The sequence below is a fragment of the Manihot esculenta genome, chromosome 1, assembly GCF_001659605.2.
Source record: "Manihot esculenta cultivar AM560-2 chromosome 1, M.esculenta_v8, whole genome shotgun sequence".
NCBI classification, from domain to species: domain Eukaryota; kingdom Viridiplantae; phylum Streptophyta; class Magnoliopsida; order Malpighiales; family Euphorbiaceae; genus Manihot; species Manihot esculenta.
Window position 1 is genome coordinate 27,833,391 of NC_035161.2, and position 25,708 is coordinate 27,859,098.

The 25,708-nt window shown below is 35.5% G+C and overlaps 2 protein-coding genes across 2 annotated transcripts; both read right to left on the minus strand.

The window, feature by feature from the left end:
* Window positions 1–2,173: 2,173 nt before the first annotated feature.
* LOC110609509 (pectinesterase PPME1) lies at window positions 2,174–3,547 on the minus strand. The gene is made up of 4 exons (XM_021749120.2): window positions 3,053–3,547; window positions 2,736–2,942; window positions 2,410–2,651; window positions 2,174–2,330 (listed from the first exon to the last, which is right to left on the minus strand). Exons 1-4 carry the CDS (start codon window positions 3,545–3,547, stop codon window positions 2,174–2,176), a joined length of 1,101 nt encoding a protein of 366 aa, XP_021604812.2.
* A 9,157-nt stretch (window positions 3,548–12,704) lies between these two features.
* Window positions 12,705–14,075, minus strand: LOC110609517 (putative pectinesterase 63). Its single transcript, XM_021749133.1, has 4 exons — window positions 13,581–14,075; window positions 13,272–13,478; window positions 12,946–13,187; window positions 12,705–12,861 (listed from the first exon to the last, which is right to left on the minus strand). The coding sequence occupies exons 1-4, from the start codon at window positions 14,073–14,075 to the stop codon at window positions 12,705–12,707; spliced, it is 1,101 nt and encodes a 366-aa protein (XP_021604825.1).
* Between the last annotated feature and the right edge of the window lie 11,633 nt (window positions 14,076–25,708).

Below are 25,708 nucleotides of genomic sequence, written 5' to 3' on the forward strand. Positions count from 1 at the left end.
ATAAAAAAAATTTTAAAATAACTCAAAAAATTTTAAAAAATTAGAAAAATAAAACGCTGAATATTAAATATTATTTTTTTAGTATAAATTTATTTTTAAATTATTACTAAAAAATTAAATAATATTAAATATTTATTGACAATAGCGATGTTTTTTTTTTTTTTTTGAAATGGAAATTTAGAGATTGAGAGAGTGAACTTGAAAACTCTTAAATTTACTTAAATACACTTACCATCACATTAAGTCTGTGAGTGCTCGCGATGTTCACTTTTAAATTTTAAGGACAATTTAGACGAAATATTAAAATTGATGCAGAATAAATTTTATTTTTTAACTAAAAATATATATAATGATATTTTTATTATGCAATTGAAATTGCATTAAAAGTTCAATACAAAACAAAATAAACTAACATGAAATAAAATTAGCAACCAAAGCTTATTCAATCTAAATCCAAAATTGAAGCCAAAAAGGTTCAAGAACGAGCGGAGTAACATACCACCATAATTCAGTTCAAATCCATTCAGTTTGGTTGTATTTTTTTTTCTTTTAATTTTTTTAGTCTTTATTATTAGTATTCTAAAATTTAATTTAAATATTTTAACCCTAATATTTGGCAAGTAACAACTACTAAATAATATAAATAAAAAAAAACACATCTTAAATTAGAAATTAAAAAAAATCATATAATTGTAATTTTCAATCACTCAAAAACTTCTTGATAAAGGATTATTTATACTTCGTTGAGAGTTTTAACTAATAACGTTTGGTTAAAATAAAATAAGAAAAAAGATAGGTAAGAAAACTAAAAATCTTATTGAAATTTCTCAAAAATTGAAAAAGTAAGTTTTTAATAGTTAAACGAGACTATTCATAATAGAAATAAAAACCTAATAAGCAAAATTATAAAAATACTCAAAATATTCAAAAAAGTAATTAAAATGCAAAATTGATTTCTAAACGATGAAATTTTCATATCGAACTTTATGATCAAGCATATGGCCATCGTTACACTTTTAAAAGTCGTGCGTCTCGAAATTTCCTTTTCAAAAAACTATCGTGAGACCATCGGATGTCAATAACAAAAGTTAGGTTTGGTCCAAATATGACATATAGTCCAAAAGCTAGTTGTTCCATGTCACTTATAAACATATATCATTATAATACTAAAACATAATTATATGCCATTATTCATCAATCTATTATCATTGTACAAAAACATATATAGTTGGATTCATTATTCGGTTTATTTTTGTTAATATTTTTAAAAATTAAATTCAATCAATATAATTGAAATGGTTTTGAGTTTTAAAGATTCAAATTCGAGTAAAACTCAAACATTTTTAAAAAAATGAAATCGAATCCAATTGAAAAAAAAATAAATATATTTTAATGAAAAATAATTTTTATAGAAGATATTCTCTAGCAAATTAATTTATTTTTTATTGTTTAGTTTTAATGTAAAAATTAAAATATATTAGTATATTTATAAATAGAGTTGTTAATAAATTTTCAAAATGTCAAAAAGTAACTTTCTCCTTCATTCTCCTCAAATTGATTTTTTTTAATGAATAAATGTTAATTTTCTTAAGTATTTCAAATCTTAAAAAAATTGAAAAAATATTTTTTGTGAAATAAATAAAATTTAAAAGATAATATATTTTAAAATGAAAAAAAGAATTAAATTAAATATAAAGCTACTTTTGTAATGGTATTAAATTAATCTTTTTAGTTGGTCGTCAACAAACTATAATTTTTTTTTTAATTATAATTATTCATGTTAATATAATTTATATAAACTAAAGTTTTTTAAATGTTTGTTGCATTTTTTTTTACTATAGTAAGAACCCATAATTTAATTTAACTTACATTTTTAAATTTATTTTCAAAAATGATATATTGCAATATTGCATATGGCTTATTTTTACTAAAAATGTGAGAAAAATATTAATAATATTAATAGAAACTTAAAATAAGATAATATTACATTTAATTTTATATAAGTTTTTATGACTAATATTTCGGATAATCCCATTTCTCTTCCAACCAACATAAGTGCCCTCAAAAAATATAATAATAATAATAAGAAAAAGAGAGAGTAATTTTTCTTGCCATTTGAATATTCAATTATATTGTTTTGACAAAAAATTATTCTTTAATAATTAAAAATAAATTACATTGGAGGTGGAAGCAACCATTTAGAACCCTGAATATAGCCAAGAGAGAGAAAGTGTTTTGCGTCTCTATCCGTTAGCTTCTTGGCAAATTTAACACGTTTTTTAAGATTTGATCCTGGTCCTGAATTTTGATATTCCGCAAAAAAAACCGTCCTGCATTTCAAATAATTCATCTTAATTAATTTATTATCATTTATATCTCTCTTCGAGTTTGAGGTCAAAGATAATTTACCTTTCTCTTTCAGGTCGCTTATTATTTGACCATCCAAGAGGATTAATAACCGCGCCCATTTCAGTATAAGAGAAGACTACCTCAGGCATCGCCCTCCATGCTCGTCCCAAATATGTTCCAGATGCACTTCCTGTTATTTTGCATTGTACAAATGAGTAACCCCAATTTTCTGATTTGTTCTCCTTTGCTTGTGCTGTGATGAATGTCAGTCCCTTATTATTTACTACATTTATGTGTGATTCCTGCATTTAAAATAAAGTATAATAGTTAATTTTTGTTTAATATATTATTTTTTAAAAAAACAATGTTAATATATATATTCTCACCAAATAAAGTGACCTTCCTCTTCCAAAAATAAAATCAACAGTGCCTTCAATGTAACAATTTTTGTAAAAATGGTGTCCTCTATCATCACATAATGTATCTTGAAATCCAAGCATATTGCAGTTATAAAAAGCTGCCTTATCACCACTAACTCTCAATGCAACTGCCTGAGCTCCCGGCTTTTTCGAATTAGGTCCTGGTGCAGTATTCTATATCAAAGAAAGAAATGAAATAATAAATCACAAGAACAAAAATTATTAAGCAAAATAAAGTGATAATTAAGGCATATGCGTGTATATGTATGCTTATATGTAAATACCTTAAAAATAATATTAACGGCCATGAAATAATTAGGCTCTATAGCTACGGAAGCACTGGCAAGAGTTCCATACTCATGAGCGGTGCCACCAAATGCCAAGGTGGGCATGGCTTTAGGATCTCCAAGGAAAGTAATAAAATGCTTAGTTCTTTCGATTTGGATCTTCTCAGTGTAGACTCCAGGACCAATTTTTATAATTACACGTTGTTTATTGTTTAACGGAACACTATTAATGGCATCAGTAACTGTCTTAAACTCTCCTTTTCCATCTTTTGAGACTATAATTATTCTGGATTTAGCCTCAGCAGCTTCAAGAGCAGGATCTAAGGTGCCTTTACGACTTCTCCAAGGTTTAACGTTTGTTTGAAACCAATTACTTACCTTAGAATCGTCGGCTGGTATTGGTGTTATATCATCAGAGCTAACGGTGGTTGCAACAACAAGAATGGCAATGAGGACACAGTAAGTTGCATCAATATATCGTCCTCTTACCATTCTGTAGTTACTTCCTCCCGTTGATTTATTTGTTCCGAGTTCTTTGATTGGTTGCTTGCTTTTTTCTTTACTAAACAATTCTAATTTATAGAAGTATAAAATACTTTATATAAAAAATACTTAAAAAGTGAGAATAGGAGAATTTAGCGCATTTATGTAGCTAAAAATAGACAAAGTGTTAAGATGTCATGATCTCTATGTCCTTTTCCGTTTTTGCTTCATGATCATAAGAAAAGTCCATTCAACCAAATATCTAGGATCTATTCTCTTAAAATGAAAAGAAAAGATAAGATAAAAGTAATTAAGAGTCGATGATCAACCATTTAATTAATTAATTAATTCATTAATATATAACCGATATTTTAAATTTTGTTAAAAATTATGTAGAAACATTTCATATCTTAGGTCAATTGAAACTTTAAATGAATATATGCTAATTATGAGTCAAACCAAACAATGAGATGATCTTATTGGTGGAACATTTACCATGTAAAGATAAATTTAGCAGTATATTTTATTCCTTCCTTCTCATAATTTTTATTTATTTTTTATTTTTTATTTTTTTAATTATTTTAAAATTATTCTTCATTTTCTTTTTAATCGACAATAATATATAAATTAACTATTATAATCTTATTTAATTTTATTTTATTTCTAATAAATTTTTAAAAATATTTTTTAATATTTAATAAAATTTAATATACTTATAATGCATATAATTGAAAAGTTAATAAAAAATATACTTCTTAATTTATACTTCTTAATTTATATATATATAAATAAAATAAATAAAAATCATGAGGTGAAAAAGTAAAAGTTCAATATTTACATCGTTTTGCATTTTAATTCAAATATTTAAATTTTAGATAAATTAACTTAATATTTACATTTGATTATAATTTTTATTAATTTTTAAAATTTAAAATTTGAGAGTTCAAATGAGATGTTAAATATAATATTTTATTGTTTATTAAATGTAAACCAATTATATATATATAAATAATATTAATACATACTTAATTGTAGTTAACTAATATTTTTAATTTTAAAAATAATGATAATCTAACTGTATGAATTTAGTTTTACAGCAATGATTAAGGAAAATTTGTAACATATATGTTTTTTCTATTATTTTATATATATATATATATATGCTATTTTAAATTAATAATATATTTATTATAAAATATTTATAATTATTGATGTAAAATAAAATCTATTAATATTGAAGGTGTGAATGACATGTGTAGTTTATTTTTTAATTTTGATTTTGAAAATAAATTAAAATTACATCTAAATATAAAGTCAATTTATCTAAAATTTAAACATTTAAATTAAAATACAAAATGATATAAATTTAGAATATTTTTCATCCAATTGGTTTTGTTTTTATTGTGTATCAACTTTTTTCTATTTTTTAATTTCTTTAATTTTAAATTTAAAATTATTTAACTTTAATTTGGATTTCTTTCTAATTAAAAAGATTGGAGACAGAATAAATTTTGCAACTAATAACACAAATTTATCTAATAAATCAAATAAAAAATCACAATTTTTCTAATGCAATGGCCCCAAAAGAACCAACTCACTAAAAGATAACAATTTTTTTTTATCAGATGTATTCATTTATTTAGTATAAAATTGCATGGATTAAGGCTCTAACATATACAACCATGATTTTTAAAACCCGGCTTAAGAAAATATACGAGACGAATCTCAGAAAAAGGGAGAAAAAATGGCAGAAAATGAATATAAGAAAATTGTCGCCGGGATTACTTGGGTAAAACCACTGAAAAGATTTCATAGAGCGTAAGAAGGAGAAAGGTGAGAAAAAAAATTATAGTCTGCAACTTTCGGTTTTTAATAGTCAAGGGTGGCAGCCAAAGATGAACTACTGACTTTTAATCTCTTGAGATGACCTCCTTCTCTAACCCAACAAGCAAAAGCACTTCTTTGAGAAAGTTGTTCCTCAAAATTGCAAGGCAATAGAAATTTGTAAACACTAAAGAAAAGAAAACTCATACAGCAAAAGTGAAAATAAATTTGCATGACACTCTCTTTTTATGAAACTCAAATCTAGTTGGAAAAAACAATTGATAAAATAACTATTTACATTCATTGAGTGAATCCTCAATGGATAAGGAAAAGGTTGGTCTCATGGCAAATGAGCAGGAGAAAGCTAATAGAATGACAAACAAAAGGGTTGTAACCCTAAATGAAAAGGAAAAATAGTAGAGAGAGTTCTGATTAAAAAATTAACCCGTCGATTTTAAATAATGGTAGAATTTGAAAATAACCCTTTTCATAAAATATCGTGTGTAAGCAGCAATACGTTTTCAACTTATGAAATTATAATAAAGAATTAAAATTTTAATATAATTCTAAATATAATTTTCAAATAAAACTACTCCTATATTATTTATGTAAGAATAATATTAATAAATAAATTAAAATTATGATTTTAATGGAACAAACTAAAATTATATAAAATATTAATTTGATTGATTTTGGAATTTTAATGGTTGTGGGCTTTAAAGCTTATATATGCTAATTATGAATCAAACCAAATAATGAAATGTTCTTATTGTGAGACCTTACAATGTAAAAGTCCTATATTTATAGAGCTGCTTTTTTTAAAGCAAAACTATTAATTGTATTAATAAAATTTCATGAAATAAAAAAAGATATCATTCCTAAATTGAGAGACGATTATTGATAGAGCATAATTTAGACCATTTTATTATAATGTTATTGATATTTATTTACACAATTTCTGTTTAATTTTGTGGTTTTAATCTTGTTTTGCAGATATTAGGTGTAAAGAGACAATCTGACGAAAATGCTCTTAAAACTGTCAAAAAGTGTCAAATATGAAAAGTGCAAAAAGGGAAAGTTTTCAAATAAGGAATGTTTTCAGAAAAGGAAAGTTTTCAAATAAGGAAAGCTCAGTTAAAAGATTATTTGAAATTCAAATTGCATATCTTTCTTTCCTTGTTTAAAGATGTGCACGCACACTGCAGCAGTCAAATCTTCCTATTTAGGCAGCAAGATTTCAAAAAGACGCATTTGCCTCTCTTGCATTCAGCATTCAAGATTTGAAATTCAAACGAAGGCTTCACCTAAAAAGGAAAGATTGGACAGCATATCTTTCCCTTTGCACAAGCCATCCGCGCGCACACCTTCCTTCTGAAGAGCTTGTAACACGATTTTTTCCTTTTCAGACACAACTTGGGCAGTAAGCACCTCTTGGGCAACAAAGAGACCTAGGGCAACACTTTCAACTATAAAAAGATACATAAGGAGCCTCCCCATGCTTTTTCTACCTCCCTTAGACACACCTACGGGATTGCAAGTGACTACATCTCTTCTTCTTCCTTTCTTTATTTTTGGTTTTGTTTCAGCCATGAGTGGCTGAAACCTTTTATTCTAGTTGAAGATTGGTTGAAACTTTGGTTGTTTTATGGATTGTGAGACTTGATCATATATTGTTCATCTTTTTGTTATTCAATATTCATACAGTTTCATGCTTGATTCTATTATTGCTTTGTTGTTTTGATCAAATTAGCCACTTGATTCTTGATTGCAAGGTAATATATTGTTAGTTTGGATAATTTTGAGTCCGTAATTGCTTGGATTATTCAAACATAAGAACACTTGGTGTAAAAGCTAAGGAAATTGTATGATCTAGCAACATCCCATGCGTTTGAGTATCTAGGATTGGATCTCTCTATCTCTTCATGCAATTAACAGTTATTTTGATACCTAAGGCCTAAGGACATTCCTTGGCAACTTGTTAATTAGTAATTAATTAGAGGACGTTCTCTAATTGGTTTAATATTAAGGAGAGACATGGTGGTGAGAAGCGTCTTCCATCTCCATAACTAATCTATTGAATCAATCAAAAGAACATAAGTTTCAATGATCAATCCCAACAATTGAAGTTGATCCAACTCTTCAACTAGACCTTTCTCATATTTGATTTCCTTTTTATTTTATTATTCGCTTATTTAATTGCTTTCAGTAGCTGTTAAATTGAATCAATCTCAAAACCCCCCATTTTACTTTTAGTTTAGTTGGTTTCAGATTTATCTCGTTTCAGTTTATTTATGTTTCAGGTAATTTCCTTGGTCTTGATAAGAATAATATGTAAGTTTTCAATTCTCTGTGGATTCAATCCTTTGCCATTATCTGCAGTAGTAATATTGTTGATAACCGGAAAGATTATTTTTGACCGGCTTCAACAACCGCGAGTCAATTATACCTAATAGATTCTCTAGTTAAAGTATGAGCGGTTAGAATAGTATTACGACGAACCCATCTAACAGAAATATCAGTTTTAGAGTCTAATAAAGATTTACAATCATTCAAAATGAAACCCCTGCATAAGATAATTTGGCAAAAATACTTTTCAAGTGACCGTCTAAACCCCTGTATAAGATAATTTAGCAAAAATGCTCCTCCTTCTTTCTCATCTCTCGAGTATAAATCATTAAAGTCTCCCGAACAAAGCCACGGAAGAGAGATTCTACGAGATAAAGCTCCAATAAGGTTCTAAGACTGACGTCGTCGTTGTGATTCCGAAAACCCATAATAATTAGTAAACCCCATTGAACATTACCTTCCGAAACAACTGAATCAATAAAATTTGAAAAAAAGCCAACCACAGAAATAGACACATGACTCTTCCACATTAACGAAAGGTCTCTTCCCAATCATTGTCTATTGACTGAGAAGCAACCATCAAAATATAAAAAACTACGAAAAAAATTCATACGAGAACTAAGAGCTTTTGTTTCCATAAAAAATAAAATGTCCGACTTGTAACTAGTAACCAAATCCTTCAATGCATTAACTGTCCGAGAATTGTCGAGTTCTCGGCAGTTTCAACACAAGACGATCATTGCTTTCGGCTATCCCGACCTTTGACGGGATGAGCCGCTTCACTGTTGCCTATCAAATTAACATTCGTAGGGGTGTTGTTAGAGACATCTTGTTGAGAGGAAGGAAAACCTGTAAGAATGTTATTTAGTGTTTTTTTGCCTTTTTTTAGCATCATCATTTATTCGGGCTGCAATCTCCTCATCAAGCTTATCAGGAACAACAACATCCCCCTCTAAAGAATGTCATGAATCTGCCAAAGAGGTCTGCATATTCTGAAAATTGACTGGATTGTATATGAGAAACATCCCCACCATACAAAAATAGACAAAGTGCTAAGATGTCATGATCTCAATATCTCTTTCCGTTTTTGCTTCATGATCATAAGAAAAGTCCATTCAACCAAATGTATAGGATCTATTCTCTTAAAATGAAAAGAAAGATAAAAGTAATGAAAAGTCCATGATAAAAAATAAATCAATGAGTACTCACATATTTAACATGATAGTAAGTGTATCTGAATAAATTTGACATGTTTCAGATTCTACTCTCCAAATCCCCAATTACCAATTAAAAAAAAAATCAACCCTTTAATTAATTAATTCGTAAATGCATAACCGATATTTTAAATTTTGTTAAAAATTATGTAGAAACATTTCATATCTCAGGTCAATTGAAACTTTAAATGAATATATACTAATTATGAATCAAACCAAACAATGAGATGATCTTATTGGTGGAACATTTACCATGTAAAACTCTATGTCAGCATTCAAAAATCAAATAAATTTAGCAGTATATTTTAATTCTTCTATCTCATAATTGTTATTTATTTTTTATTTTTTTAATTATTTTAAATTATTATCCATTTTTCTTTTTAAATTATAATAATATATAAATTTACTATTATAATCCTATTTTATTTTATTTTATTTTTAATAAATTTTTCAAAATATTTTTAAATATTTAATAAAATTTAATATATTTAAAATGTGTATAATTGAAAAGTTAATATAAAAAATATACTTCTTAATATATATAAAAAATAAAATAAATAAAAATTACGAGTCCAAAAGTAGAAACTCAATATTTACATCATTTTGCATTTTAATTTAAATGCTTAAATTTTAAATAAATTATCTTAACATTTAGATTTGATTATAATTTTTGTTAATTTTTAAAATTTAAAATTTGAGAATTCAAATAAGATGTGAAATATAATATTTTATTATTTATTAAATATAAACTAATTATATATATATAAATAATATTAATACATACTTAATTATAGTTTAATATTTTTAATTTTAAAAATAATAATAATTTAATGGTTAAATATGTAATTTTTCACTTCCATGGATTTAGTTTTCAGAAGTGATTAAGGAAAATTTGTAACATATCTGTTACTTTTTATTATTTTATATATACATGCTATTTTAGATTAATAATATGTTTATTATAAAATATTTATAATTATTGATATATATAGAGAAATTTATCTAATAAATTAAATAAAAAATCACAATTTTTTTAATGCAATGGGCCCAAAAAAATCAACTCACTAAAAGATAATAACTTTTTTTTATCGGATGTATTCATTAATTTAGTATAAAATTGCATGGATTAAGGCTCTAACATATACAACCATGATTCTAAACACCCAGCCTAAGAAAACATACAGGACGAATCTCAGAAAAGAGAGAAAAAATAACAAAAAATGGATATAAGAAAATTGTTGCCGGGATTGCTTCGGTAAAACTACTGAAAAGTTTTCATAGAGCGTAAGAAGGAGAAAGGTGAGAAGAAAATTATAGTCTACAACTTTCACCCTTTAATAGTCAAGGGTGGCAGCCAAAGATGGACTACTGACTTTTAATCTCTTGAGATGACATCCTTCTCTAACCCAACAAGCAAAAGCACACTCCTTTAAGGCAGTTGTTCCTCAAAATTGCAAGCCAATAGAAATTTGTAAACACTAAAGAAAAGAAAACTCATACAGCAAAAAGTGAAATTAAATTTGTTTGTGAAATTAAATTTGTTTGATACTTTCTTTTTATAAAGTTTAAATCTATTCAGGAAAAAATTGATAAAACAACTAATTATATTTATCGATAATGGAAAGAGTGAATTCACAGTCGATAAAAAAAAAGATTGATCCCTCTTTATCAAATGAACTGCAGAAAACTAATGAAATATAAAAAAAATTATAGTTGTAACCCTAAATGAAAAGAAAAAATAGTAAAAAAATTCTAATTAAAAAGGTAACACATCAATTTTAAATAATAATGAGATTTGAAAATAGTTATTTTCATAAAATATTCGTGTGCAAAGAGCAATACGATTTCGACTTATGAAATTATAATAAAGAATAAGAATTTTAATATAATTCTAAATATAATTTTAAAATAAAACTTACTCCTATACTATTTATGTAAGAATAATGTTAATAAATAAATTAAAATTATGATTTTAATGGAATAAACTAAAATTATATAAAATATTAATTTGATTGATTTTGGAATTTTAATGGTTGTGGGCTTTAAAGCTTATATATGCTAATTATGAATCAAACCAAATAATGAAATGGTCTTATTGTGAAACCTTACTGTGTAAAAATCCTATATTTATCGGGTTGCCTTTAATATTTGATAATTTAGTTGATTTTTTTAAGTATAGTGTATATATAGTAAAAATTAATTTTTTTTACAATAATTTTAAATTATTGTAATTATTGTATTAATAAAATTAAGATAATAATTTCACATTCACTATTAAATATTATTATCCAAATACTCAAATAATAGTATTGAATTAATATATATATATATATATATATATATATATATAATGTGATAAGAATATTATTTTTTTTTTTTTAGAAAAAGAGGGATATAGCCCTTATTTTATTAATCTAGGCCATGAAAGCCCCAACCTATCAGCATCGAGTAAAAATTTAATAGTAACAGGAGGCCATTGATGAATTTTCAAATTAAAATTATCACCAATAGTTAAACTAGTCAAACGATTCGCTACCGCATTTGCTTCCCTGTAAATTTTTACCATCTTGACTTCCCAGCTTCTATTGATAAGATCACGACAATTCCTCACCAAATTAGCAACTCTAAAAACTCCTGCACCTCTACCTGCAAGTAAATCTAACGCGAGTTGAGAATCCGTTTGAACTTCAATCTTCTTCTACCCTGAATCCCATGCTAATACTAAAGCATAATATATTCCCCATAGCTCAGCTTCCATTGTTTCACAATTGCCCAAAAACCGTTAAAAGCCCAAAAGCCATCTACCTTCATTGTTTCGAAAACAACCTGCACAACTTGCCTTTCCTGCTGACAACAATGCACTACCATTGGAATTCACTACCACCCAGCCTGTTTCTGGTGGCTTCCACCCAACATATTTCAAAGACCGGCCTCTCGGTCCAGACCCAGCCTGCATCGAAAACCTCCATGCATGAACATATTCTTTTACTCGAAGCTGAACAAAGGACGCATCAATAGTATCCTGGTCATTATTCTCATTAAAACCAACAAGTTTCTTCGCTTCCATAACCACCAAACAGCCGAACTAAAAAGCACATCCTATGGTATTCCATTAGCCAATAACCCTACTTTTTCTATATTAGCAGATAGCCATAAAGACACAATCAAAATATCAAAAAATGAAGAAACAAAATTGATAGGTAAAAGGGAATTCCAAATTTGTTTCACATGTTGGCAATCTCGTAGAGCATGCAAAACAGATTCACTTGCAACTCCACAAAGAGGACATAAATCATAATCAATAAATTAAATATAAAGCTACTTTTGTAATGGTATTAAATTAATCTTTTTAGTTGGTCGTCAACAAACTATAATTTTTTTTTTGAATTATAATTATTCATGTTAATATAATTTATATAAACTAAAGTTTTTTAAATGTTTGTTGCATTTTTTTTTACTATAGTAAGCACCCATAATTTAATTTAACTTACATTTTTAAATTTATTTTCAAAAATGATATATTGCCTTATTTTTACTAAAAATGTGAGAAAAATATTAATAATATTAATAGTAACTTAAAATAAGATAATATTACATTTAATTTTATATAAGTTTTTATGATTAATATTTCGGATAATCCCATTTCTCTCCCCACCAACATAAATGCCCTCAAAAAATATAATAATAATAATAAGAAAAAGAGATAGAGTAATTTTTCTTGCCATTGAATATTCAATTATATTGTTTTGAGAAAAAATTATTCTTTGATAATTAAATATAAATTACATTGGAGGTGGAAGCAACCATTCAGAACCCTGAATATAGCCAAGAGAGAGAAAGTGTTTTGCTTCTCTATCCGTTAGCTTCTTGGCGAATTTAACACGTCTTTTAAGATTTGATCCGGGTCCTGAATTTTTATATTCGGCAAAGAAAACCGTCCTGCATTTCAAATAATTCATCTTAATTAATTTATTATTATTTTTATCTCTCTTAGAGTTTAAGGTTAAAGATAATTTAATTTACCTTTCTCTTTCAGGTAGCCTATTATTTGACCATCCAAGAGGATCAATAACTGCACCCATTTGAGTATAAGAGAAGACTACCTCAGGCATCGCCCTCCATGCTCGTCCCAAATATGCTCGAGATCCCCTTCCTGTTATTTTGCATTGTACAAATGAGTAACCATAAACTTCTGTTTTGTTCTGCTTTGCTTGTGCTGTGATGTATGTCGATCCCTTCCTCTTTACTACATTTATATGTGATTCCTGTATTTAAAATAAGGTATAATAGTTAATTTTTATTTAATATATTATTTTTCAAAAAAACAATGTTAATATATATATTCTCACCAAATAAAGTGACCTTCCTCTTCCAAAAATAAAATCAACAGTGCCTTGAACGTAACAATTTTTGTAAAAATGGCGTCCTCTATCATCACATAATGTGTCTTGAAATCCAAATATTTTGCAATTATAAAAAGCTGCCTTGTCACCACCGACTCTTAATGCAACTGCTTGAGCTCCCGGCTTCTTCGAATCAGGTCCTGGTGCAGTATTCTACAACAAAGAAAGAGATAAAATAATAAATCACAAGAACAAAAATTATTAAATAAAATAAAGTGATAATTAAGACATATGTGTATGTTTATATGTAAATACCTTAAAAATAATATTAACTGCCATGAAATAAGTAGACTCTATAGCTACGGAAGCACTGGCAAGAGTTCCATACTCATAAGCGGTGCCATTAAATGCCAAGGTGGGCATGGCTTTAGGATCTCCAAGGAATGTAATAAAATGCTTAGTTCTTTCAATTTGGATCTTCTCAATGTAGACTCCAGGACCAATTTTTATAATTACACGTTGTTTATTTTTTGGCGGAACGCTATTAATGGCATCAGTAACCGTCTTAAACTCCCCTTTTCCATCTTTTGAGACTATAATTATTTTGGATTTAGCCTCAGCAGCTTCAAGAGCGGGATCTAAGGTACCTTTACGACTTCTCCAAGGTTTAACATTAGTTTGGAACCAATTACTTACCTTAGAATCGTCAGCGGGTATTGGTGTTATATCATCAGAGCTAACGGTGGTTGCAACAACAAAAATGGCAATGAGGACACAATAAATTGCATCAATATATCTTCCTCTTGCCATTTTGTAGTTACTTCCTCCCGTTGATTTATTTGTTCAGGGTTCTTTGATTAGTTGCTTACCTTTTTCTCCACTAAAGGATTCTAATTTATAGAGGTATAAGATACTTTATATAAAAAATACTTAAAAAAGTGAGAATAGGAGAATTTCTCGCATTTATGCAGCTAAAAATAGACAAAGTGCTAAGATGCCATGATCTCTATGTCTCTTTCTATTTTTGCTTCATGATCATAAGAAAAGTCCATTCAACCAAATATATAGGATCTATTCTCTTAAAATGAAAAGAAAAGATAAAAGTAATGAAAAGTCTATGATAAAAAAATAAATCAACCAACACTCGCGTATTTAACCTAATGGTAAGTGTATCTGAATAAATCTGAGAGATCTCAAATTTTACTCCTCCAATTCCCGATTTTCAGTTCAAAAAAATTAAATAAATCAACTATTTAATTAATTAATTTGTTATTATGTAACCAATATTTTAAATTTTGTTAAAAATTATGTAGAAACATTTCATATCTTAGGTCAATTGAAACTTTAAATGAATATATGCTAATTATGAATCAAACCAAACAATGACATGATCTTATTGGTGGAACATTTACCATGTAAAACTCTATGTCAGCATTCAAAAATCAAATAAATTTAGCAGTATATTTTACTCAATCTATCTCATAATTTTTATTTATTATTTATTTTTTTAATTATTTTAAAATTATTATCCTATTTTCTTTTTAAATTATAGTAATATATAAATTCACTATTATAATTCTATTTTATTTTATTTTATTTTTAATAAATATTTTAAAATATCTTTTAATATTTAATAAAATTTAATATATTTAAAATATATATAATTGAAAAGTTAATAAAAAAATATATTTCTTAATATATATAAAAAAGTAAAATAAATAAAAATTATAAGTCGAAGAATAGAAGCTCAATATTTACATCATTTTGTATTTTAATTCAAATATTTAAATTTTAAATAAATTATCCTAACATTTACATTTGATTATAATTTTACTTCATTTTTAAATTTTAAAATTTAAAAATTCAAATAAGATGTGAAATATAATATTTTATTATTTATTAAATATAAACTAATTATATATAAAAAATTATATTAATACATACTTAATTATAATTTAATATTTTTAATTTTAAAAATAATAATAATCTAACGGTTAAATATTGATGACCGCTGGATTTCTCCACCCCAGATCAGAGGCTTGACCACAGCCAAAGGCCCATAACGTAGAGGCCCACGCACCTGATATGTACAACAAGCCCGGCCCATTCAACCTTCAAGGCCGGGCTCAACCCAGCTTCTTCACTCAGATCAGCCCAGTCCGCGACTAATAGGCCCTCTCCACTCAGGTTCAGCGTCCGGCCCGACTCTCGACCCAGCCCAGTTTCCAGAGCCATATCCAGACAACCTAGCAGATCCGTTCAAGCGTACGCACGAGGAGAATCAGAGGTTGTTACGCATGGAGCAGGCGGCTGATACCCTCGTACGCCAGAATCTATATGTCAGAGACGCGTGTTCCAATCATGGAAAGGCCTTTACACGTCACCAACAAGCATAGCGAAATGGATAAAAGGGGAACCCCCTCCCCAGAAAGTTTAAGTTTTATTTTTCAATACCAAAACCCTGGTAAAGCCCTATTCTATTGGATCTCAGATCATCAATTGGCGCTGTCTGTGGGAAACGAAGGAGATCTTTTCATCACCGGAGTTTTCACTTTCAAAACCCACTGAGATCCACGATGGCAAACCACCAAGAAAGTAACCTTAACATTCCAAATGACCTGAGCTCTGCCCAAGATGGGCAGCAGTTCTCCTTTTCTAGCCCCACAACGTTGAATAACCAAACGCCTATTCCTCTTAATACCTCGCCAAGCTTGGCAGGGAATACTCCCACCATGACCCTGTCTAACCAGGACATTCAAACCATGGCTCTCCAGCTACAGACTACTGCTCACTGGTTGGGGCAGATAATGCAACAGAGGGGCCTTAGCACCCCAGTGAATGCACTCCCAGTGGTGGAGGAACCCAGAACCAATGAACCCCGACCTACCTTTGACCGCCCCCAAACTAACAGCCGTGATACTGGGGAAGAGGAAGAACCGGAGGCCCGAATCCATGGGAGGAGGGCAAGAGAGATGATAGAAAATGAAGGGGCGGACAACTATTCTGCCGAAACAACGGGAACTGCAGCAGAAGAAGAGGAATGCAGCTTGGAGGGAAGATCCGGTTCAGCAGACGAAAAAATGGACCAAAAGTTGAAAAGGTTGAAGGAGCAGCTCTTAGCCGAGCTAGGTAAGAAAGACCAGAGCCAAACCTCTTTGCCCACTTCTTCCCCTTTCTCAAAGATAGTACAGTAGGAGACCGTTCCCAAGAAGTTTATGATGCCGCCGATGGCGGCCTATAATGGAGCTGGTAACCCGAGAGAGCATGTCATGAATTATAAGACCTTCATGGAGTTGCAAACCCTGTCAGATGCCTTAATGTGTAAGGTGTTCCCAACAACGCTCTTGGGACCAGCGCGGGCGTGGTTCAACAGCCTGGAGGCCGGAAGCATTAAAAGTTTTGGAGATCTTGCCACCCGCTTCATCAGCCGGTTCATAGCCGGGGTACCAGCAGATAAGAAGACGAGCTATCTGGAAACAGTGAAATAGAAAGAAGGTGAATCACTCAGGGAGTATGTTGCTCGCTTCAATATGGAGGCCCTGCAGATTCCCGAGCTGGATGAAGGAAGGGCGGTAGAGGCCATGCAAAAGGGGACAACCTCTGCCGAGTTCTTTGGTTCTTTGAGCAGAAAACCTTCGACCTCACTGGCCGAGTTGATGAAGAGGGCGGAAAAGTATATAAGGCAGGATGACGCCTTAGTGACTAGTAGATTTGCTAAAGGAATGGCAGGAAAAGAGAAAGTCCCGGAGGAGAGGAGGCTAGAGAAACACGAGAAGAAACACGGAAAGAGGCCTGAGCCGTACAAGCAAGCCTGGGAGAGAAGGGATCAAAGGCCTCCTCCTCCTCCTCGGGCCCTTGAACCAAGAGTGCTCCCTCCTTGGGTTCCCGAGAAACCAACCCCCCTCAACGCTTCTAGAGCCGAAGTGCTCATGGCAGTCCAGGATAAGGAGTTCCTCCAGTGGCCCAAACCCATGAAGTCGGAAGCAGATCAAAGAAATCCTGATAAGTATTGTCAGTATCACCGGAGCCATGGGCACGATACGAATAACTGTTTTCAGTTAATCGCGGAGATTGAGAGGCTGATCAAAAGGGGGCATCTCAAAAATTTTGTAAAGAAACTAGAGGGACAGAGGCCTCAGCCTGGTCCGACAACTCAGACGCCTAGGAGAATAGGAGCTGGACCAGTGAATGATGGGTCCAGCGGGACCATCAACATGATTGTTGGAGGAACAGGAGGACGGATGAGCCGTCGAGGAAAGAAGAGAAACCGGGAAGGGGAGACCAGCAATAGTGAAGTCCTGCAGATCGTTGAGCACTCTCCCATGACTATCGCTTTCTCCCCGGAAGATGCACAAGGCATTCAGATGCCCCATGATGATGCGCTCGTCATTGAGGCTGTCATTAATAATTTTCGAGTAAAGAAGGTTCTGGTAGATGACGGGAGTAAGGTCAACTTGCTGCCCTATCGGGTTTTCCAGCAGATGAGAATCCCAGAAGAACAGCTGGTTCGGGACCAGTCGCCAATCAAGGGGATCGGAGGAGCACCAGTACTTGTAGAAGGAAAGGTGAAGCTAGCTCTTACCCTGGGAGAAGCACCCCGAGCTCGCACCCATTATGAGGTGTTTTTGGTGGTCAAGCTCCCACTGAGCTACAATGCGATTTTGGGGAGACCGGCGTTGTTCGACTTTGAAGCTGTCACTAGCATCAGGTATTTGACACTCAAGTTCCCAACGGAAGAAGGAGTGGGAATGGTCCGGGGCAGCCAAGAAGAAGCAAGGGCGGTATACTTGGCCACAGTAATAGAGCCGAGCTCAACTGGAGAAGCACTCGACTCGGAAGTTCTGGAGGTCAGAGATGAAACAAAAGAAGCCCGGACGGAGCCAGTTGGAGAGTTGGAAACCTTCCCCTTGTCAGAAGCAGATGCAAACAAGGTCTTCAACCTTAATGCCAGCCTCACCGAAGAACAAAAAGGTGAAGTCATGGCCCTGATCCGAAGTCACGCACCGACTTTCGCATGGAAGCCTCAGACATGCCGGGAATTGACCCCAAAGTAATGACACACCGATTGAATGTCCTCCCCGAGGCCAGACCAGTGAAGCAAAAGAAGAGAGTAGTGGGAAGAGAGAAGCAGCAGGCCACCCGGGAGGAAATGCAGAAGCTGGAAGAGGCAGGCTTTATTAGGGAAGTCATGTACCCACAATGGTTGGCAAATCCGGTGTTAGTCAAAAAAGCCAATGGCAAATACAGGATGTGTATAGATTTTACCGACCTAAATAAAGTCTGCCCTAAAGATTGTTACCCCCTCCCCGATATTAATAAAATGGTCGACTCAACGGCCGGTTTTGATTATATGTCTTCTTTGGATGCTATGTCGGATTATCACCAAATCCCAATGGAAAGGTCGGATGAGGAAAAGACCTCATTTATAACTGAAGATGGAACTTACTGTTATAGAGCTATGCCTTTTGGATTGAGAAATGCCGGGGCAACTTATCAGAGGTTGATGAATAAAATCTTCAAAAACCAGATCGGTCAAAATCTGGAAGTGTATGTGGACGATATGGTAGTCAAAAGTTCAAATTTCCAACAACACATAGCAGATTTGAGAGAAATATTTGGGGTGTTAGATCAATACAGAATGAAGTTGAACCCAGCAAAATGTGCTTTCTTCATTAGGGGAGGAAAATTCTTGGGGTACATGGTGAGTGGTAAAGGCATTGAGCCTAATCCGGAGAAAGTGGAAGCCATACTGAATATGCCAGAACCGACCTGTGTAAGAGATGTTCAGAGACTAATCGGGAGAGTAGTGGCGCTCAACCGATTCATGTCGAGGTCGGCAGAAAAGTGCTTGCCACTCTTCAAAAAGTTGAGAAAAGTACCGAATTTCGAATGGACAGAAGATTGCCAAAAGGCCTTCCTAGAGCTTAAGAAGTATCTTAGCTCGCCCCGTGTGCTCAGCAGTCCCATAAAAGTTGAAGAACTCCTGATATATCTGGCGGCCTCAGAACAAGCAGTCAGCGCAGTGCTAGTAAGGGTGGAAGAAGGAGAACAGAAACCTATTTTCTACGTTAGCAAGGTACTCCGAGACACTGAGGTCAGATATTCGAGCATTGAAAAATTGGCTTACGCTTTATTGCTGGCAGTCCGGAAATTCAGAGTTTATCTAGAAAGCCACCAAGGAGTCGTAATGACAGACCAACCCTTCAAAAAGATTCTACGTAGACCGGAAACTTCAGGGCGGATGTTGGCATGGTCCGTAGAAATTAGCCCTTACTGTCTAGAATACCGACCTCGAACGGCCATAAAATCTCAAGCTCTGGCTGACTTCATAGCAGAGTGCGCATTCAATGAGGAGAAGGGAGGATCATCCTTGGAAACATCAAGCAAAGGGGGAGAGAAAGAGCCCCCCCAAGAATTTAGCTGGAAGCTGTATGTAGACGGAGCATCAGGTGCTGAGGGTAGTGGCACGGGGATAATGCTTAAAGGGCCAGAAGGTTTTAAAATATGTTACGCCTTGCGTTTAGAATTTACAGCTTCTAACAATATGGCCGAATATGAAGCCATGGTAAATGGAATGTTGGTAGCTTCGGAGGTAGGGGTAACCAACCTCGAGGTGAATAGCAACTCTCAGTTGGTGATCAACCAGGTTACGGGAGTATATCAGGCTAGGGATCCCATCATGCAGAACTATCTTGATAAAGTAAAAACTATAGAAGCCGAGCTCACGGGTCGGGGAGTTATCATCAGATTCCAAAGAATACCTCGGGAAGAAAATGAGGAGGCAGACCTGCTTAGTCGGTTGACTAAAGAAGAGTTAGAACAGCTCCCCGATGAGGTATATATACAGCATGTCCGCACACCTGCTTTTAAAAAGACAAACACGGTACTGCAGGTAGAACATAGCTCAACTTGGATGACCCCATACCTAAGATACTTGGAGGAGGGCAAGCTCCCCGAAGATAAAGATGAAGCCAGAAAGATAGCAGCTCGCGCTGCCAACTACCAAGCAATAAGGGGAACCTTATATAGAAAAGGGAAGTCCAGCCCATGGCTCCGGTGTGTGAGTCCGGAAGAAGCTGCAGAGGTAATGGAGGAAATACATAGAGGCCTATGTGGGGCTCACGAGGGAGCAGGGACATTAGCCAACAAAATATTCAGGCAAGGGTACTACTGGCCCACTGTTAAAAAAGAAGCAGAAGAGTTTGTCCGAAGGTGCGACGTATGTTAGAGATTTGCCAACGCCATCAGAACCCCCGCCACTCCTCAAGCGAGCATATCCAGTCCATGGCCTTTCTCACAATGGGGAATCGACATCCTGGGACCTTTCCCCAAGACTACGGGGCAAAGGAAATTTGTAGTGGTGGCTGTGGAATACTTCTCGAAATGGCCAGAGGCAGAAGCAATAGCCACAATCACAGCTCGTAAGATGATAGATTTTGTATGGGGACATATCATCTGCAGATTTGGCATACCTAGAGTACTTATCTCAGACAACGGTAGACAATTTGACTGCAGCATTTTCAGAGCCTTCACGACGAACATGGGCATATGGCATAAGTTCTCCTCCGTGGCTCATCCTCAGACTAATGGCCAAACAGAAGTGACTAATAGAGCTATCCTTCAAGGATTAAAGAAACGGCTGGATGGCGCAAAGGAGAATTGGGCAGAAGAACTCAATAGCATACTATGGGCACTCCGGACCACTCCCAAAGCGCCCACTAAAGAAACACCGTTTGCACTTGCTTATGGCATAGAAGCCGTAGTCCCAGTTGAATTGCAGATCCCCACTCATCGAGTTCAATTCGTTAGTGAAAATACCAATGAGGATAAGTTAAGAAGCAACCTGGATGCTCTTGAGGAAGTCAGGGAAGAAGCCCAAATCCGAACTGCCGCTTATCAACAACGAGCAGCGAGATATTACAACCAAAAGGTCAGAGAAAGAAGCTTAAAAGTGGGAGACCTGACCTTAAGAAACCTGGAGGCTACAGGAAAAAGAGTGGCCGCGGGTAAGTTAGCACCAACCTGGGAAGGTCCTTTCAAGGTGACAAAAGTGGTCAAGCCAGGGGTATACTGAATTGAAGATATGCAAGGAAACCCTGAGCCCCACGCTTGGAACATCCAGCACCTAAAAAGGTATTTCCCTTGAAATATTTGTAAAGAAAGACGTTGTATTTTGACGAATATGAGTAAATAAAAATTATTTATACAAATATGAATTATCTTAAAGCATAATATTCCTTCATGAAAAAGAAAGAACAGGGCTCAGAAAGATCCCTTGAAACAAGACCTCAGTTAGGCACAAAAACCAGCTGAGATGACGAAGCGACAGTAAGGCCAATGAGCCTGAATCTTGTGCAAAAACCTCAAGAAGGTACAAAAAACTGCCGACGGGGCCCCGAGGTCACCCCGGAACGGCCGGTGAGGATCTTAAAAGATGCCTCCCGGAGCATGAAGACCGGGATCCCCTAGAACTCCCGGGAAAACAAACCAAAAACTGCCGGCGGGGCCCCGAGGTCACCCCGGAACGGCCGGCGAGGATCCTAAAAGATGCCTCCCGGAGCATGAAGACCGGGATCCCCTAGAACTCCTGGGAAAACAAACCAAAAACTGCCGGTGGGGCCCCGAGGTCACCCCGGAACGGCCGGCGAGGATCTTAAAAGATGCCTCCCGGAGCATGAAGACCGGGATCCCCTAGAACTCCCGGGAAAACAAATTAAAAACTGCCGGCGGGGCCCCGAGGTCACCCCGGAACGGCCGGAGAGGATCTTAAAGATGCCTCCCGGAGCATGAAGACCGGGATCCCCTAGAACTCTCGGGAAAACAAAACAAAAAACTGCCGGCGGGCCCCGAGGTCACCCCGGAACAAAAACAACCAGGGTCTCATAAAGATCCTCTGAAAACAAAAATGGTCGGAGAAGGACTTAAGAGCCTCCCAAAAGGAAAAATTCCCATAACATATGCAGGGACAACTTAACACACAGTTCCGACCTCACAAAAAAGAAAGGAGCCCAGAGCTACCAAGGCAAAATCAGGTTCCGACCTCCTGAAGAGGCACAATAGCCAAGAAGCGCCAACCTTGAAACAGACACTAACGCTAAAAGATGGGCCATCGGGCAAAATGCCGAGCTCCCAGCTCGGATAGACCTATATTAAGCTCAAGACCGAGCTCCCAGCTCGGATAAACTTGCCTTCTCAAAAGCCCAAGGTATGAAGGCCAAGACAAAAGGCCGGGCTCTCTCTTTCCAAAGGCTCATAAACGAAGAAACCTGTAAAAGGAAAAATGAAGGAGGAAAAGGCTGTACTCCAAAATCAGTTTGTCGGAAACAGACATCCAAATTCACAACCAAGAAGGAAAGGCTAAAAGCAAAAAATAGCCATGCTAGTCGCCATTAAAAGGTATGAGATTTGATCTCTCAGACTATTAGCTAAAAACTAAGCTTGCAACTCAAGAGCAATCCAGAGCTTATGAAGGAGAACATAGTGTACAAATATGAGAAAAAGATAGAGTACTTTGAAGAAAAAGAAAACTGATATTTCATTACAAATAATTATTACAAATTATCCTTCTGACGAGGTGGGGGGATAAATAGTCCTTAAAGGACTTACATCAGTAAGAACACCCTCGCCTACATTATTTCTACTCGCAGTCGCATCTGCAGGAAGCTCAGGAAGCTCAAAATCCCTTGGATCAGAGCCCTCAACGTTTACAACAGGAGCTATCTCTGACTCAAGATGGAGATCTTCCTTCTCAGAGTTAGGGTCATCCTTCCCTGACTCAGGGACTTCCACGTCCTCCCCCTCCAGCTCGGACTCTTCCGAAGAAGACTCAGCAGGCCGGCATATGTCCCTCTGGCAATCTCCTCGGGGCATAGGAAAATCATCCTCCCCATACAGCACTGGCTCGCCATCTGAGTCCACTTCGTACCTGCGAAGCTTGGCCAAAGGAATATCAGGAGCGTGTCTGGCCTCTCTTAAGCCACGATTGTAGCCGGTCACATGCATACGGAAGGCTTTCTTAAGAACCGTCGATTTCATTTCACCAGAAGCCTTATATTCATCGAGATGTTCCTCACAGGCCTCAGCTACAAATTCCTTAAACTCAGAAGAGTCTTTGTAGTCCTGAAGATAAGCCTCACAGGCCTGCTCGATCTTCTTTTTCAGCTCATCAGACTCCTGATACTCTGCAATACATTGCTCGCGCACTAATTGAGCCTCACCTTCAACATGCTTTACTACCTCAAGCAGGGCTGAACACTTACGCTCTAAGGTCCTGACTTCATGGTTGAGTTGCTGGTGGCGAAGGTTGAACTCCTCAGCCGATAAAGCCAGGTCTCTGATACGATCAAAGCTCGTGCTCAACTCCTGCTCAAGGACCTCCACCCGAGCTAGGGCTGCTTCCTTCTAAGCCTTCGCTTCCTCCAGTTGAGCTTGAAGCTCTTCAAAATCAGCCTTTAAGGCCCCATATTGTTGCTGGACCTCAGCTTTTTGCCTCACGGCCTCATCCCTTTCGCTAAGGGCCTCTGTCATAGAAGACAGCTGCTTTAAAACCCCTTCGCAGCGAACCTCCAAAGCAGCTGCCCTCTCATCAGACACTCTGAGAACCTCGCGAGTCTGAGACAGCTCTGCTTCTAAAGACTTGGTATACCCTGCTGTCTCAGCCGCCTTCTCATCAGCCTTTTTAAGGGCCTCTAGCGCCGAATGCAGCTCCACTTGGAGGGACTGAATTTGCTCTCGAGCAGCTACCAGATTACCCCTTGCGTCACTGGTTGCAGATAAGTTCTCTTCCAGACGCGCCTCCTCAATCCGGCGGTCTACAGACTCCTGGAGGGAGCGATCACGAGCATCCACCTCCATAAAGAGGCTCGTCGCCTAAAATGGAAGAACAACTGTCAGAAAAAGAAAAAAAAGCAAAACCTAAAGGGAGGTGAAAAAACAACTTACCATTAGAAGCATTTCTCTAATTGAAGATCCAAGCTCCTCACGAGAGCGAGATCGGAAGGACACTTGCTCCTTGGTAGAACTGGCTAAAAGACCAGTCAGGGCAAGAAGACGAGGATCTGAAGCCTCTGTAATTCCGTCGAACATCCGCTCCCTAAGCAGTTCGGCGACAGCACTGGCCGGAGACTCGGGGGTAATGTCCGACGCATTCAGAACGTTCCCGGAAGGAGACAATGAAGGCACAGCAGGAACACCTTTCTTTTTCCCAAGGGGAGGAAGAGCTGGAGAAGGTCCTGTGGCAGCCCTGGATTTCTTCCGAGCTGGAGATGGAGCAGATGTTTCGGATGGGGCGGGGCGTTTATTCCCGGTCTTCGGTAGAGCGCCCTCAGATCCAATCCTCACAGAGGCAGGGGCATCTTGAGCAGAAACCTCTGAGACTTGGTCATCTAGGAGGATGATCTCCATTCCTGTCCCAGAGGCCTCTTTGTCTTCAATAGCAGGGGACTTAGATTTTCCCCCTGGCACCACTTCAGGAGAATGGGCAATACCCTGCTCCACTTGATCAGAACTTTGGGTCTGCTCCACAATAGCTAGGGAAGCTTCCCTCACGACCTCTGAGGAGGCTGGAGCAGATCTAGGCCCTTCAGCAGGCCTCGAAGTTAAGCTCGATCCACCTTGGCTAGGCAGCCGGGATGACTTGGTGTTGCGAGAGCCCGGCTTCGAAGCTCTAGAAGAAGCCTTGGCGGGAGGACGGCTAACCTTCTTGGAAGAAGCAGCTTGAACCATCTCCGCGGCAATCTCAGTCACTGAACGCCCATCCCCAAAGGCGTCAAAAATAGCATGCATATTATCCCGAGACAGGACAAAGTTCTTAGGGAACTTGATGTCATCCATTTTTACCTCAGAAGCTGCCAAAGAAACGAAAAAGAATCAGTATACTTCCCGATATTATGAGCAAAGAAGAAACAGAATAGTCGGACAAGGCATTATACCCGTGTCCTGGATATCCCTAAGATTGGACGCGAACATACACTTCTCGACGTCATACTTCCTATCAACGGAAGTCAGTCGAAGCAGCCCGACCTGCTCAATAAGACTCAATTGGGGCAGATCGTTGCACCCCGGAAAGATCTCCCCCCAACTTAGATCCACCTCCCACGTTCGGGCCCTAATTTTAACTCCACCACAAGAAAGTTCTCCACCCACCCCTTTATGGAGTCCTTTTACCCCGTGAAAAGAGATAACCCAGTACGGGGGGAAAAATAATAGAACTTTTGGGCCGCCCTAACCAGACGGAAAAAAGTGACAAACAGACAAGCCGTGGGTGTAAAACCCCAACACAGGCAGATAGACTCAAAACAGGACATGAACAAAATGGAATTTGGGGATAACATCCGAGGAGTTACCCCGAAGTATTCAAAGACCTCAATAAAGAAAGGGGTAAAAGGAAACGGTAGACCGAATTCTCTCTGCTTCAAGAAAAACATTATGCGACGACCCCCTTG